Source organism: Taudactylus pleione, unplaced genomic scaffold (assembly GCF_031769625.1).
Source record: "Taudactylus pleione unplaced genomic scaffold, aTauple2 ptg000009l, whole genome shotgun sequence".
Lineage (NCBI taxonomy): Eukaryota > Metazoa > Chordata > Amphibia > Anura > Myobatrachidae > Taudactylus > Taudactylus pleione.
In genome coordinates this window covers 11,783,284-11,801,655 of record NW_028284412.1, presented here as the reverse complement: position 1 = coordinate 11,801,655, position 18,372 = coordinate 11,783,284, and the positions used below count along the sequence as shown (strand labels likewise).

General features: G+C 45.3%; 1 protein-coding gene across 1 annotated transcript in view; it reads right to left on the bottom strand.

The window, feature by feature from the left end:
- Positions 1-18,372, bottom strand: part of LOC148542761 (keratin, type I cytoskeletal 18-like) — a 72,542-nt gene that overhangs the window by 18,412 nt on the left and 35,758 nt on the right. The window contains exons 3-4 of the mRNA XM_088466710.1: positions 13,219-13,301; positions 11,047-11,203 (exon numbers count right to left, since the gene is read on the bottom strand). Of these exons, the coding sequence (XP_088322836.1) occupies positions 11,047-11,203; positions 13,219-13,301 (240 nt within the window). The remainder of the gene's footprint in view (positions 1-11,046; positions 11,204-13,218; positions 13,302-18,372) is intronic.

The window sequence follows — 18,372 nt, the reverse complement described above, 5'->3', positions numbered from 1 at the left end:
GCAAGTTATAATTTGGTGACCGCCCCCCCCCCTTGCACAGTGAGACAGAGTTGTGGGTGAGGGGGGCACCGGACGTGCCCCACTAACAAAAGAAGCTTCTGGGGAGCAGCAAACCCAATGACTAGGAACAGGCTATAGATAGACGTTGGCGGCAGCTGACATGGAACTCTCCACTAGTATATAGTGGCTTCTCAGGTGCCGGGAAAGGGTGCCATGTATTGGGTGGCCGTGACAGTACACTCAGGGTACATAGTTACAGACCTAAGTGGGGTGAATATATTGTGGGCAGTGGAGGAAGTGCCCCTTCAGTGCTGTATGCTGTAGCCCGGCGGCAGACGCCTCCATTGTCTCCCATAGTTCTGCCCCTGCCACTGGCCACAGCTGCTCATACTACAATCTACCACTGGTCACAATTGCTCTTACTGAATTCTGCCATTGGCCACAGTTGCTCTTACTGAATTCTGCCACTGGCCACAGTTGTTCTTACTATCATTTCTACTGGCCACAGTTGCACTTACATACCTCCCAACTGTCCCGCATTCAGCAGGACAGTCCCGTTTTTCTGGGACTGTCCCACCCACGGGCCGCAGTGTCCCGTTGTGGGAGGGAAGTTGGGGAAAGCACATACCGCTGGTCTGCTATGCAGAGCAGTGGGTGTGGAGAAGGTGAACAGATGACGTACGCAAGTGTAAGGCATCTGTCAACCTGTGTAGGGAGAGCCTGGGGGCTGCCCAGCATCTCAGATAGTGCTGGGCACGCCCTCTATAGTGACATCATCGGGGGTTTCCGTGAGGCCCTGCTCCATTTCCAAGAAGCCACGCCCCCTTTTTGGACACGCGCAAAAGTTGGAGGACCATAATCAGCCACTGGCCACAGTTGCTTTTACTGTAATCTGGCACTGGCCACAGCTGCTCTTACTACAATCTATCACTGGTCACATCTGCTCTTACTATATTCTGCCACTGGCCACAGTTGCTCTTACTATAATCTACCACTGGCCACAGCTGCTCTTACTATATTCTGCCACTGGCTACAGTTGCGCTTACTATAATCTACCACTGTTCACAGTTGCTTTTACTATAATCTGCCACTGGCTACAGTTGCTTTTACAGTTGCACTGGCCACAGCTGCTCTTACTATAATATGGCACTGTAAATAAACAAATGCTCTTACTACAATCTACCACTGGTCACAGCTGCTCTTACTATATTCTGCCACTGGTCACAGCTGCTCTTACTATAATCTGCCACTGGCCACAGTTGCTAATACTATAATCTGCCGCTGGCCACAGTTGCTAATACTATAATCTACCACTGGCCACAGTTGCTCTTACTATAATCTGCCACTGGCTACAGTTGTTTTTACTGTAATCTGGCACTGACCACAGCTGCTCTTACTACAATCTACCACTGGTCACAGCTGCTCTTACTACAATCTACCAATGGTCACAGCTACCCTTACTATAATCTATTGCTGGTCACAGCTGCTTTTACTATAATCTATTGCTGGTCACAGCTGCTTTTACTATAATCTACTGCAGGTCACAGCTGTTTTTACTATAATCTGGTTCTGGTCACAGCTGCCCTTACTATATTCTGCCCTGGCCACAGCTGCTCCTACTATGTCACAGCTGCTCTTACTATATTCTGCCACTGGCCACAGTTGCTCTTACTATACTCTACCACTGGCCACAGTTGCTCTTACTATATTCTGCCACTGGCCACAGTTGCTCTTACTATACTCTGTCACTGGCAACAGTTGCTTTTACTATAATCTGACACTGGCCACAGTTACTCTTACTATAATCTATCACTGGCCACAGTTGTTTTTACTATAATCTGCCACTGGCCACATTTGTTTTTACTGTAATCTGTCACTGGCCACAGTTACTTTTACTATAATCTGGCACTGACCACAGCTGCTCTTCCTACAATCTACCAATGGTCACAGCTGCTCTTACTATATTCTGCCACTGGCTACAGTTGCTCTTACTATAACCTACCACTGGTCACAGCTGCTCTTACTATAATATGGCACTGTAAATAAACAAATGCTCTTACTACAATCTACCACTGGTCACAGCTGCTCTTACTACAATCTACCACTGGTCACAGCTGCTCTTACTACAATCTACCACTGGTCACAGCTGCTCTTACTATATTCTGCCACTGGTCACAATTGCTCTTACTATATTCTGCCACTGGTCACAGTTGCTCTTACTATATTCTGCCACTGGTCACAATTGCTCTTACTATATTATGCCACTGGCCACAGTTGCTCTTACTATATTCTGCCACTGGTCGCAATTGCTCTTACTGAAATCTGCCACTGGTCACAGTTGCTCTTACTGAATTCTACCACTGGCCACAGTTGCTCTTACTATAATCTGCCACTGGCCACAGTTGCTCTTAATATAATCTGCCACTGGCCACAGTTGCTCTTACTATATTCTGCCACTGGCCACAGCTGCTTTTACTGTAATCTGGCACTGGCCACAGCTGCTCTTACTATAATCTGCCACTGCCCACAGCTGCTTTTTCTATAATCTACCGCTGGTCACAGCTACCCTTACTATAATCTACTGCTGGTCACAGCTGCTTTTACTATAATCTATTGCTGGTCACAGCTGCTTTTACTATAATCTACTGCTGGTCACAGCTGTTTTTACTATAATCTGCTTCTGGTCACAGCTGCCCTTACTATAATCTACTGCTGGTCACAGCTGCTCTTACTATATTCTGCCACTGGCCACAGTTGCTCTTACTATACTCTACCACTGGCCACAGTTGCTCTTACTATACTCTGCCACTGGCAACAGTTGCTTTTACTATAATCTGACACTGGCCACAGTTACTCTTACTATAATCTATCACTGGCCACAGTTGTTTTTACTATAATCTGCCACTGGCCACATTTGTTTTTACTGTAATCTGCCACTGGCCACAGTTACTTTTACTATAATCTGGCAATGACCACAGCTGCTCTTACTACAATCTACCAATGGTCACAGCTGCTCTTACTATATTCTACCACTGGTCACAGCTGCTCTTACTATAATAAGGCACTGTAAATAAACAAATGCTCTTACTACAATCTACCACTGGTCACAGCTGCTCTTACTACAATCTACCACTGGTCACAGCTGCTCTTACTACAATCTACCACTGGTCACAGCTGCTCTTACAATATTCTGCCACTGGCCACAGTTGCTCTTACTGAAATCTGCCACTGGTCACAGCTGCTCTTACTATAATCTGCCACTGGTCACAATTGCTCTTACTGAAATCTGCCACTGGTCACAGCTGCTCTTACTATAATCTGCCACTGGTCACAATTGCTCTTACTGAAATCTGCCACTGGCCACAGTTGCTCTTACTATAATCTACCACTGGTCACAGCTGCTCTTACTATAACCTACCGCTGGTCACAGCTGCTCTTACTACAATCTACCACTGGTCACAGCTGCTCTTACTACAATCTACCACTGGTCACAGCTGCTCTTACTACAATCTACCACTGGTCACAGCTGCTCTTACAATATTCTGCCACTGGCCACAGTTGCTCTTACTGAAATCTGCCACTTGTCACAATTGCTCTTACTATAATCTGCCACTGGCCACAGTTGCTCTTAATATAATCTGCCACTGGTCACAGTTGCTTTTACTGTAATCTGCCACTGGTCATAATTGCTCTTATTATAATCTGCCACTGGTCACAGTTGCTTTTACTGTAATCTGGCACTGGCCACAACTGCTTTTACTGTAATCTGGCACTGGCCACAGCTGCTTTTACTGTAATCTGGCACTGGCCACAGCTGCTTTTACTACAATCTACCACTGGTCACAGCTGCTCCTACTATGTCACAGCTGCTCTTACTATATTCTGCCACTGGCCACAGTTGCTCTTACTATACTCTGCCACTGGCAAAACTTGCTTTTACTATAATCTGAAACTGGCCACAGTTACTCTTACTATAATCTATCACTGGCCACAGTTGTTTTTACTATAATTTGACACTGGCCACATTTGTTTTTACTGTAATCTGCCACTGGCCACAGTTACTTTTACTATAATCTGCCACTTGTCACAGTTACTCTTACTATAATCTATCACTGGCCACAGTTGCTTTTACTGTAATCTGCCACTGGCCACAGTTGTTTTTACTATAATATGCCACTGGCCACAGTTGCTCCTACTATAATCTGCCACTGGTCACAGCTGCCCTTACTATAATTTACCACTAGTCACAGATGCTCTTACTATAATATTTCACTTGGTACAGCTGCCCTTACTATAATCTGCCACTGGTCACAGCTGCCCTTACTATAATCTGCCACTGGTCATAGCTGCCCTTACTATAATTTACCACTAGTCACAGATGCTTTTACTATAATATTTCACTTGGTACAGCTGCCCTTACTATAATCTACCACTGGACACAGCTGCTCTTACTATATTCTGCCACTGGTCACAGCTGCTCTTACTATAATCTGCCACTGGCCACAGTTGCTAATACTATAATCTGCCGCTGGCCACAGTTGCTAATACTATAATCTACCACTGGCCACAGTTGCTCTTACTATAATCTGCCACTGGCTACAGTTGTTTTTACTGTAATCTGGCACTGACCACAGCTGCTCTTACTACAATCTACCACTGGTCACAGCTGCTCTTACTACAATCTACCAATGGTCACAGCTACCCTTACTATAATCTATTGCTGGTCACAGCTGCTTTTACTATAATCTATTGCTGGTCACAGCTGCTTTTACTATAATCTACTGCAGGTCACAGCTGTTTTTACTATAATCTGGTTCTGGTCACAGCTGCCCTTACTATATTCTGCCCTGGCCACAGCTGCTCCTACTATGTCACAGCTGCTCTTACTATATTCTGCCACTGGCCACAGTTGCTCTTACTATACTCTACCACTGGCCACAGTTGCTCTTACTATATTCTGCCACTGGCCACAGTTGCTCTTACTATACTCTGTCACTGGCAACAGTTGCTTTTACTATAATCTGACACTGGCCACAGTTACTCTTACTATAATCTATCACTGGCCACAGTTGTTTTTACTATAATCTGCCACTGGCCACATTTGTTTTTACTGTAATCTGTCACTGGCCACAGTTACTTTTACTATAATCTGGCACTGACCACAGCTGCTCTTCCTACAATCTACCAATGGTCACAGCTGCTCTTACTATATTCTGCCACTGGCTACAGTTGCTCTTACTATAACCTACCACTGGTCACAGCTGCTCTTACTATAATATGGCACTGTAAATAAACAAATGCTCTTACTACAATCTACCACTGGTCACAGCTGCTCTTACTACAATCTACCACTGGTCACAGCTGCTCTTACTACAATCTACCACTGGTCACAGCTGCTCTTACTATATTCTGCCACTGGTCACAATTGCTCTTACTATATTCTGCCACTGGTCACAGTTGCTCTTACTATATTCTGCCACTGGTCACAATTGCTCTTACTATATTATGCCACTGGCCACAGTTGCTCTTACTATATTCTGCCACTGGTCGCAATTGCTCTTACTGAAATCTGCCACTGGTCACAGTTGCTCTTACTGAATTCTACCACTGGCCACAGTTGCTCTTACTATAATCTGCCACTGGCCACAGTTGCTCTTAATATAATCTGCCACTGGCCACAGTTGCTCTTACTATATTCTGCCACTGGCCACAGCTGCTTTTACTGTAATCTGGCACTGGCCACAGCTGCTCTTACTATAATCTGCCACTGCCCACAGCTGCTTTTTCTATAATCTACCGCTGGTCACAGCTACCCTTACTATAATCTACTGCTGGTCACAGCTGCTTTTACTATAATCTATTGCTGGTCACAGCTGCTTTTACTATAATCTACTGCTGGTCACAGCTGTTTTTACTATAATCTGCTTCTGGTCACAGCTGCCCTTACTATAATCTACTGCTGGTCACAGCTGCTCTTACTATATTCTGCCACTGGCCACAGTTGCTCTTACTATACTCTACCACTGGCCACAGTTGCTCTTACTATACTCTGCCACTGGCAACAGTTGCTTTTACTATAATCTGACACTGGCCACAGTTACTCTTACTATAATCTATCACTGGCCACAGTTGTTTTTACTATAATCTGCCACTGGCCACATTTGTTTTTACTGTAATCTGCCACTGGCCACAGTTACTTTTACTATAATCTGGCAATGACCACAGCTGCTCTTACTACAATCTACCAATGGTCACAGCTGCTCTTACTATATTCTACCACTGGTCACAGCTGCTCTTACTATAATAAGGCACTGTAAATAAACAAATGCTCTTACTACAATCTACCACTGGTCACAGCTGCTCTTACTACAATCTACCACTGGTCACAGCTGCTCTTACTACAATCTACCACTGGTCACAGCTGCTCTTACAATATTCTGCCACTGGCCACAGTTGCTCTTACTGAAATCTGCCACTGGTCACAGCTGCTCTTACTATAATCTGCCACTGGTCACAATTGCTCTTACTGAAATCTGCCACTGGTCACAGCTGCTCTTACTATAATCTGCCACTGGTCACAATTGCTCTTACTGAAATCTGCCACTGGCCACAGTTGCTCTTACTATAATCTACCACTGGTCACAGCTGCTCTTACTATAACCTACCGCTGGTCACAGCTGCTCTTACTACAATCTACCACTGGTCACAGCTGCTCTTACTACAATCTACCACTGGTCACAGCTGCTCTTACTACAATCTACCACTGGTCACAGCTGCTCTTACAATATTCTGCCACTGGCCACAGTTGCTCTTACTGAAATCTGCCACTTGTCACAATTGCTCTTACTATAATCTGCCACTGGCCACAGTTGCTCTTAATATAATCTGCCACTGGTCACAGTTGCTTTTACTGTAATCTGCCACTGGTCATAATTGCTCTTATTATAATCTGCCACTGGTCACAGTTGCTTTTACTGTAATCTGGCACTGGCCACAACTGCTTTTACTGTAATCTGGCACTGGCCACAGCTGCTTTTACTGTAATCTGGCACTGGCCACAGCTGCTTTTACTACAATCTACCACTGGTCACAGCTGCTCCTACTATGTCACAGCTGCTCTTACTATATTCTGCCACTGGCCACAGTTGCTCTTACTATACTCTGCCACTGGCAAAACTTGCTTTTACTATAATCTGAAACTGGCCACAGTTACTCTTACTATAATCTATCACTGGCCACAGTTGTTTTTACTATAATTTGACACTGGCCACATTTGTTTTTACTGTAATCTGCCACTGGCCACAGTTACTTTTACTATAATCTGCCACTTGTCACAGTTACTCTTACTATAATCTATCACTGGCCACAGTTGCTTTTACTGTAATCTGCCACTGGCCACAGTTGTTTTTACTATAATATGCCACTGGCCACAGTTGCTCCTACTATAATCTGCCACTGGTCACAGCTGCCCTTACTATAATTTACCACTAGTCACAGATGCTCTTACTATAATATTTCACTTGGTACAGCTGCCCTTACTATAATCTGCCACTGGTCACAGCTGCCCTTACTATAATCTGCCACTGGTCATAGCTGCCCTTACTATAATTTACCACTAGTCACAGATGCTTTTACTATAATATTTCACTTGGTACAGCTGCCCTTACTATAATCTACCACTGGACACAGCTGCTCTTACTATAATATGTCACTTATCACAGCTGCCCTTACTATAATCTACGACTGGTCACAGCTGCTCTCACTACAATCTACCACTGGTCACAGTTGATTTTACTATAATCTACAACTGGTCACAACTGCCCTTACTGTAATCTACCATTGGTCACAGCTGCCCTTACTATAATCTACCACTGGTCACAGCTGCCCTTATTATAATCTACCAATGGTCACAGCTGCCCTTACTATAATCTACAACTGGTCACAACTGCCCTTACTATAATCTACCACTGGTCACAGCTGCCCTTATTATAATCTACCAATGGTCACAGCTGCCCTTACTATAAACTGCCACTGGTCACAGCTGCCTTTACTATAATCTACCACTGGTCACAGCTGCTCTCACTACAATCTACAACTGGTCACAGCTGCTCTGATTACAAACTACCACTGGTCACAGTTAATTTTATTATAATCTACCACTGGTCACAACTGCATTTGCTATAATATACCACTGGTCACAGCTGCCCTTACTATAATATGTCACGTGGTACAGCTGCCCTTACTATAATCTACCACTGGTCACAGCTGCTCTTTCTATAACATGTCACTTATCACAGCTGCTCTTACTATAATTTACCACTGGTCACAGATGCCCTAACTATCATAGGCGAACCTGGGGGGTGGTCCGGGAGTGCACCGGAACACCCATTAGCCCAGTTCGCCGAAACCCACAGAGAGAGATTTCAGTTGGGCTGCATGCGGGCATAGTAAAACAGTGCCTGCAGATTTAAACATGATGCCGTCCGTGAGCCAATCACAGCTCACGAAACGCCAGCCAATCAGGATCCCTAATCTTCACCCTAACCCTCCCCATGGTGCCTAACCCTCCCTCCTGATGCCTAACCTTAACCATCTGGGTAAGTGTCTAACCGTAACCGTGGGGATAATTGCCTAACCCTCCAGTAAATGCCTAACCCTAATTTTTTTAAATTGTCGACCATTTATGTGTCGAACCATTTTCATGTCAACCTTTTGATGCTGTCGACCTTTTGTACCTGTTGACCTTCTGGCTATCACCTTTCTTCAATCCAGGATAATATACTTGTCATATTTGAAAGTCCTTTAACATCTAAAGCTGGGTACACACTAGGGGTTATATTTACTAAAGTGAGAGTTTGTAGAAATGGAGATGTTGCCCTTAGCAACCAATCAGATTCTACTTAACATTTAACTAGCACCTTCTAGAAGATGATAGCTAGAATCTGATTGGTTGCTATGGGCAACATCTCCACTTCTAAAATCTCTCACTTTACTAAATATACCCCTAGGTCTCTGACGATTGGTCATGCATACACACCAGCAGATGACCAATATATCTTTTAGATATATAGGCCATCTGCTGTGCTGCACAGTACAGCGGATATGTCTGTGAACGACGCCGCTGTACTCAACCGGCAATGCACTATAGATATATCGCCCGTTCAATGGAACGGGCAATATCTATCAGTGTGTATCCAGCTTTACAGACAAGTCTGCTTTCCAAGCTAGGGATATGCAGCACATTATATATTAGTACTGTCATATTGTTCTTGTTTGTATTGGAGCACATGAGTAGACAACACCCAATTCCTGCAATGGTAAGTCTACTTTCTTCTACAAAATATATTATCTCTTTGTGATGCAGGTAAAGTTCTGTGAAGACATTTCTATTACTTCATATGCATATGAAAATGTTCACTGTTGTTCTGCTTTCCATATTGAGCAGTCTTTATTCACTAGCTGCAGCTCATTTAAGCTCTGTTAATATTCTCTTTTTTTTTTACTACCTTTGAAACACTGTGTTGAGTTACTCACATGCACTTTGCAGATTTCTTTGGAAGAATGTTTGCATTACCATGCCAGTTGATGCCTAACTGTGCTAGCATTGGTGACCCAGCTCTTGTGGGCACTGGCATGCAAAATTAATTTATTACACCAGGAATTACACCCAGAACTTGTGGCTTGATACCATGACCCCATACTCCTGGTGCCTTGGATTAATGATACCACATAAGTGCTACTTCCCTTACATCGCATGACAGCTGGTATGAGGGAAGAATACTGATAGCTCAGCTGTTTCTAACAGTGTGAGATAAAAGCTGGGTATACACTGAGCGATGTGTACCAGTACAATATGTCGAACGAGATAATGAACGACGGAACGATCACTCGTTCCGTCCTTCGGTACTTGCAATGGGGCCACGTGCGATATCGTCCGGATGGGCGTGCAGCACCGCCGACCGGACGATTTCGCATGTGACCGCGGAAGCGCACAAATTGGCCGTACACACTGAGCAATGCGGCCGATATGTTGTTCCAATTCGTCCAAAAACGACATATTGTGCCGATATTGGCCCTCATTCAGACCCACTCGCGAGCGGCTGTCCACTCGCAAGTGGGTCGATGGTCCCCACTGCGCATGCGCACGACGGAGGGAGCTCCGTCGTGCGCATGCGCGAGACCCGACGAGCGAAGGACTTTCCTTCGCTTGGAGTGTCTCATCAAAGGGGACGTGCTGTCGATGATGACTGACAGCACGCCCCCTTTGGTGGGCGTGCCGGGGGCGTGCCTGCCAGACGGAGGCGTTCCCAAGGGAACGCCTACCGTCTGAAGCCGGCCCCACTGACATCACTAGTGATGTCAGTGGGAGTGATTTTGGCTCTGATAGAGCCAAAATCACTCCTGGCCTTGCGGTTGAAAAACCCAACCGCAGGCTTTTGCTCGCAGTTTCGATGGTCGCGATGGTCAAGACCATCTCGACCATCATTTTGCACGCTCGTGTATGCTGTGGGTGGTGACCCACAGCTATACGAGCGTCCAGGAGGATGCTCCATATTAATGGAGGTGGGCCTTGATTCAGAGCGAGCGCTCTGGTCAGAGCGTCCGACTCTGAATCAGGACCATGGTCTCAGTGTGTACCCAGCTTTAGGCCACTGATGGAAATATTTGTGCCCATCTACAGTAATTCATGAAGGTATAGTCTGCAACTTTGTTTTGAGTCTTTAAGGGCCATAAAAGTTCCTCAAAATATGACGATATCCTACACTGGAGCATGTCTGTTGGAGTAAGTGGGTTTCTACTGTACATATGTCCTTGGAGAAAAACAAACATTCTCTACTGTATGTATAATGCCATGAATAAAAACTGTTACTGCTCTGTTGATGTAATAGAGAGCTACGGTACTAATGTAGCGGCTTATCAGCAATGGCAGGGTTTCTCCTTTGAAGTCTTCATTATTTCAGTATTAAAAGAATATGTTTACAGATCTCATAGCTGGTTAATTATTGTGGAAGTTGCAATTTGATGGAAGTTATTTATTAATGGTACCTGTTTGTGGTCATTCTTTAAGGCCAGCAGCTCATTGTGTAGGCTGCCTAGATCCGCTGTCAGACTGTCATTTAGAGACTCGTGATTTTCCTTTGCTTTTCTCAGCGAGATCATATCTTTCTCCACCGACTGACGTAACGCAGATTCAGTGTTCCACCTAATGAAATACAATGTTTTCATTCATTGTGAAGGTATAATGCATAGCAGTGCAGATTAACATTACTTCAAGGCATACTTCATGAGGATTAAAAGGAATTTACCTTAATAAGTCAACACTGCTTTTATTACAGCTGGTCTGTGATGAGGTTGCTTTAATTATGATATGGTTATTAAAAAAGGTTAGTTTCAGTTTTTCGGTTATGATCATTTAAAACTGTCTTTAACATGTAGCTGCTAATACTCAATCATTTTGATGCCTAATACTTGTGACTTAAGGGGAGATGTGTTGGAGAGAGATAATTTATGGGGTAAATTCAGCCATACATCTAATTGGGTCCTAAACCCATGTAGTATATTGGAGTTGTAACTGGACCCCCAGTGTCACTTGGGCATGACATAGTTGCTACCCCTATTGATGATATACCCCAGAATCCCATCTTCAGGTTGTGTACCATTTATATTTATTGTTACAGCATTTAGGAGGACACACATTTCATTTGCTTTCAATGGATTAAAGTTTTGTTTGATATTGCAGCTGTTCTCCCTCTGCCACACTGGTGTGTTACTTGACTATGATGTTGATTGTTAGGTTAAGGTAGTTGTATTTTTGATACAGTATATTAGCTGTAAATGTTTATCTATGTAATCTGAGTCAGACTTTTACTGCTTTTTCACCAAAGTCCTGGGTTTGACCCGGGATTTGGAACATGGGGGCCCGATTCAGACCCGCTCGCTAGATGCGTTCGCTCGTAGCGAGCCGATGTTTGTAATCTGCTCATGTGGTATAAGTCGCAGTGCTTGTGAGCGAACCAGTCCATGCGAAGTGATCACCCCTTGTACACAGACGCCTCGCTAGAATGAGTGACAGGATGAGCCGTTTGTGGGTGGTGACAGGGGTTGGTCGAGGTAACAGGGGTGTGGTGGAGCGAACGCAGGCGTGTCTGTGCGTCTCAACGCCGTTTCAGGGGCGTGTAAAATTAAGATGTAGCGTCATAATACACGTCACATGGCAGAATTACACACTGAAGCGCTCGCAGTGCTTGCGGTAGGGTATGGTCAGCCACAAGTGCTGCGTATGGGTCCGATGTTACCGATTGTTTTATACACTTCCTGGAGATGACGTGTATTACTAAGGGAAAGTGGGCGTCTTAAGACAGACTGGTGGGCATCTACATACACACCGCGATCGCACGCCAAGACATAGTGCGCGTGATAATGCCTAGCTGTGCGATTGCGGAATTTGCATACTTTGGCAGCTGACAGCTGACGGCTGCAAGCGAACGCATCTAACGAGCAGGTCCCACAGTTCCAAGCCAGGTCAAACCCGGGTCTTACCCTGTTCCCACTGCGTCGCAGACCTGGGATATTCCCGGGTCGGCGACGTTTACACTGCACATGGGTGCAGTGCTGGCTCTTGGAGATGCAGTCATCACCAAGTGCCAGAAACTCCAGCTCTCTCAAAACGCCAGACTGGAGTGGACCAGCGACCTGCGGATAGAAGGTGGGGGGGGTTGTAGGGTGTCCTTCTGGGTGTCTGATGTCACAGCTGTCACTGGGGAGGGGGCCAGGGAGAGATTACAGCCTCCGCGTATGAAGCGGGGATACTGTAATCTCTCTCTCCCTGGTGACAGCTGTCACAGAGCCCTTCCGATTTCACCCAATCACCATGCTGTAAACGGGGTTACCCGTCGGCACTGAGCCTTACCCGGATTTTACCCTCGTAAAACCCTGCTCGAGACTCGGAAAGAAATGCCGGGTCAGTGGAGCCTTTTCCACTAAGCCGCGACCCGGATTGACACGGCAATAACCTGGGTTTTTGAGGCAGTGGAAAAGGGGTATTAAAGTATTGTGTCTAACTTATCTAGCACAGTCTATGAAATGACAGTTATATGCTGATTGGGTGCTTTGGGCTTGATATATCTCCCCTGCAGAAAGGCAGATAGCATCTGATCTTTTCTATACGACTTGAGTATGAATAATTCCCAGACTCTGTAGTGCACATCTGATACTCACTTCTCCCGGAAGTCATCTGCAGCCAGTTTGCTGTTATCAATAGCCAACAGGAGCTTTGTATTCTCAGAGATTGAATCTGCAATCTGTAAAATCAATGGTAGTCATATGACCAGAAAGCCACAGTGAACGTTTTTGGTAATATCTTTTGTTAGCAAAATTCCATAGTTAGAACAATATTGTAATCAAAGCCTACCATTCATATAAGGTATAGCTGTCAAGTAGGTTACCAAGCAATCATCTAATTGTATAATGTTATGTCATCATTTTATCACATGTACAAAAAGTAATATTGTTCAAGTATAGCTTATCTTGAAAGGTTTATTTATTGTGTGACCAAGCCCCATGCTCACATAACTGAAGCCTCCAACCTGGGAAGATTGTTGCCAGCAAGGAGCCCAGACTATACACTCTCTAATGGTTAGCCAAGCCTAGCTGACCACACCTCTTAAGCATAGGCCCCTCCCACTGCATTTCCTGGGTGGGCTACTGTGGAGTTTGAGTTATCACCAAGAATGGGCTAATTTAGTAAAGTTTACCATTTCTAATAAATAATGCACATAATCCTCTGTAAATATAGAGAACATGATTTCTTAGTGCAGGTTACTGTTTGTTTTCTCACCTTAGTAACTGAAAGATTGATGTCTTTCCATTTGTAGAGAAATTGGGTTATGTTAAATATTTGTGGACTGACTGCGCATTGTTTTGTTATATTGTTGGTTTTAAGGGAGATTTCATGTGTCCGTTGCAGTAACAAAACTAGCTGAACAATTTTCATGGGAGACATAATTGAAAATACATAATATGATTATTCTTACTTTAGAGTGTAAAAATAAGGTTTAGCAGCAATTGCGGAGATTAAAATGTTTAATTTATCAATTATTTATTTATGGAATCATTATGAAACTATGCAATTTACAAATGTCTTATTTTTTAAAAATAAAATCATGGTGTCAAAGTAACAAAGTGCTTTCCTGTTTTTGGGCCAGATTGCAGTCCCTGCTGCTAAAATGCTAGCAAAAAAAAAAAAGAAGCACATTTGCACCTTGACAAACCATGTTGCAGTGCAGGGGGGTGGAGGCAAATTTAAAATGTATAGACATATTCACAGTTGGGAGGGACATGTCCTAGCTTGACTTGTATGTGTGTGTTGCAGTTATGTAGTTGGAAGTATTTTTTCACAATATTTTCTATATATGTACATTTGCAAAGCAAACTAGAGACATTTAAAAGCCTGGTTGTAACAAGGGGTGGGCAAGCGGTGCCACAGCCCAGGGGGCAGCACAGTCACTTCCCCTTTGGCACCAGCATTTGTCTTGCAGGGTGCCCAGTACGTCACCCTGCCGTCTAGATAGCTGCCTGGATCGCTCAGAGTCATCTGGAGCTTTCATGGGATTGGGATGCTCCCAGCCCGCACATTCTTCCTGCCTTGGAAGCTCCGCCCCCTCAACATGATGTCACATATTTGGAAAATATCGCTCTCTATAAGGCCCTGTTTAAATGTTCCCTAAAATACTCTAAACATATTATTTTTCATTCATTAATAAAAGTTGTAAAAATGAGCTCTATGGGGGGTATTCAATTTGGAGCGAAAAGTCCGTGCTGGACTTTTTGATCCACATTGCAGGTTTTCCGGGGATAAAGTATTCAATTAGGAATCAACGAAAACAGGAGCCGGCGGAAAGGTAAGTTTCGCCAAAAAACAGGAATTTTCGGGAATTGTTTCTGGGACCCCCCTAAAGATGTCTAGACATGGGGGATCATTATGGGTACCCCCATTTTTGCCTGCTGAAGGTAGTCGGGGTCTGTAATAGCAGCGGCAGGTGCATAATTGCGGCTATGAAGAAGGGGTGAAGAATAGCACTTAGATTTTTTTTTTTTGCAAAAAAAAAACTATGGCCATCAAATTTGGGGTACATGAAAATGGGTGCAAGCATATTTTTAAGTCCCTAAAGTTAATTTTCAAATTCTGCAAAAATGCACCTGCCGCTAGTACACGCATTCTGTAAAACACCTGCCGCATACTTGGGAACCCCTCTTAAATTAATTTTGGTACTTTAAAAGTTTGTTCCCCCCCCCCTTTTTTTTTTTAACCCCAAAATGAAAGTCAATTTTTTGGGGTGTCCCTATTTTTTTCTTTTACTTTCTTTGATACAGATCATTTTTAGGGGCCATTTTCAGGGGTGCAGACTATTTGTTATAAGCCTGCACCCCTAAACTCAAATTCTGCACTTTTTTTCACCAGCTAAAGGCCGGCGAAAAATTATCCCTGTTTTTTTACATTGACTTTTCGCACCGGCGAAAAGTCAATGTAATTGAATACGGGGATAATTGAAATAAGTGAAAATGACGGCCTTTTTGCCTCAAATTGAATGAGGCCCTATGACACTATATAACAACTTCCTATTATTTTCTTATGGCCACTGACAGGGTGGGATGTACTAAGCATCGCATCCACAATGCAATACATTTTGCCTGTCATCGGGTACATACCGTACCTAGATATGCGATGTACATCGCAAAGGACAGCTCTCCTGAGTAGAGCTGTACTTTGCGATGCCTCCGGCTAGAGAGACTTCCGGGTTTAATACCCAGAAGTCCCTCTGGCATCCTTCTGCGCATGCGCAGGAGGCCACGGGGGAGATGGGAGGGATCCGTTTGGTTCCCTCTCAGGGGAGACGTCCCGATAAGAAGCCCATAGGCATCTATTAGGTAACGCCACCCGTAGATGGCGTTACCAACCGGGACAAAGCAGTGCTTAGTAAATATGGAAAATGCGGTACAACCCCTAAAAACTGCATTTTCAGGGGTTTTACCGCATTCACCCACAGCATCTTACATGTCCCCTGTGGCCTCTTACATGTCCCCTGTGGCCTCTTACATGTTTCCTGTGGCTATCTTAGAGGGTGTTTCAGCAGAGGACATAATTGCAAAGCCACACACAAGCAGCTTTGCAATTCCATCCTTGCTAAAATGCAAATGCATTTTGAGGTGTCTGACAACTCCTGCTGTATCTGTGATCCCAATGCTGCGACCAAGGGCCTGATTCAGAGCCACTCGCTGCTGGTGAGCGCTCTGTCTGAATCAGGGCGTGTTTTTTTGTTTTCATCCAGCCCACTTGCAAAGCTGTGGGTGACCACCCACAGCTTGTGCGAGCGGCCTGGAGTCCGTCGCGATTATCGCGACCATCGGGCTTGCGACGAGACCATGTGGTAGGGTCTCGGCTCCCACAAGCCCAAATGGACTTCCTGCTTTAATAGAGCGGGAAGTCCACTACTGACAACACTAGTGATATCAGTTGGGCCGCCCACAAACTCCAAGTGTGCCTAAGGGAACGCCTGCTTTTGTGCAGCCACCCCCCTCCCTGCCTACAAAATGGGGCAAGTTGTCACTCACCATCGACAGCCGCCCCGTCTTGTAGCGAGACCCGAGCGACTGAGCTGCAGTCGCTGGGCGGATCTCGCACATGCACACGCCGGAGGCGGCGCATGCGCAGTGGGGGACCATCGACCCGCTTGCGAGCGCTGTGCGATTGCAAGCGGATCTGCATCAGGCCCCAAGACCGCAGCCTGGGATCACCATTGGTTGTAATGTTGGATGGCGCCAACCAGTTGAGTAAGCCTCAGCTTATGCAGCCTGGCTGGTATGCAAGTCCCGGAATCGGCATCCCTGGACGCAGATCCTGGCCTTGCCACTCTTGGAAAATGAGGGCAACATGCCCCCAATTCCAGGAACGCAGGCTGTCCCCGTAAATGCCTGACCTGTAAATGCCTGTGCCTGTCAATCAGACGGAGGCATACGGTGGCCTGTGTGTGATCACGCAGGACCCGTTCTGCACATGAGCAGAATGGATCCTGCGCATGCCCAGATTCCCAATAATCGGCAATCTGCGTTTAGGCTAGTTTCTTAAATCATGCAGAAACTGGCATTGTGATTTTCGAGTGGAATTATGTAAATAAATAGGCCCCTATTATCTCAATCTCTGCTTAAACACAATCATATTCTCTCTGACAGACATAGAGTTTTGGCCGCAATCCTACATGTGCCAAGTTCCGGAATGCAGTCCTTTCCTGAGCTTGAACCCAGTGGGCAACGCCATCCATTGATGGTATTGTCCAATAGAAGCCATGGGGCTTCTCTTCGCGTTCCACAACGAGAGGGATCCAATCGTATCCCTCCCAGCATCCCCCGCGATGCATGCGCAGAGGGCTTCTGGGACATAAACCCAAAAGTCCCCTCTTCACAAAAGGAGAGCTGTCCTTTGTGATTTTAATCACAATTTTAGGTACATATTGGCATTAACGCCGGTACAGTATGTACCAAGTAAGTGGTAGGATGTACCTCATCCAATTGTGATGCATAGTATATTGAATGCACTGAACAGCAAATACTTGACACAAAAACAGTTCTGACAGATGTAATTCCTACTATTTGTTCTGCATAATGCTTATTTTCTTATTATTCTAACAGAAGAATTTAACTTTTATTAATCTACAAGAAATCTACAAGAAATCTACATTTATAGATGCTTTTACAAAAATGTTCCTTTTAGATAGATGCATTCTGCACATAACTCCCCGGACCGACAGGCAGGGCTGCAGTGGTCCGTGACTGCCGACATCACTGCTGGTCTCGTGCCCCAGAATGCCGCATGCACCAGGGACATAAGTGTGAGGAGGGAAACATTGTTCCCTGCCGGGCACTATTGGCGTATCTCTGCAAGTGCAGAGATCAGCTGAAGCGGCGGAGACTGATCATCAGCCCCACTAGACACACGCTCCACTGTGCTCTGCATGTGCAGAGGAGGTGGGGTAATAAACAATGGGGGTGGGGGTAATACCCATACTTGCCTATTCTCCCGGTGTGGCCGGGAGGCTCGCCAAAAATTGTGTGGCGTTCCCGGCCGCATGCAAGAGAGGGCAAGTCTACCGGCCACCAATGGAAAATTACACCCTCTCCACCCCCCCCCGCAGCCGCACACTTACCAAGTGTCATAGTAGCCCCGCCCCCTCATCGCCCATTGCAGCCGCCACCCCCCCTCATCGCCTATCATTGCTGCCGCCACCCTCCCGGTGGGGGCAGCCAAAAAGTCGGTAAGTATGGTAATACCCCCGGGTGGATCTACTCTCAGTTTGGGTGGGGGATAGGTAAAATAAA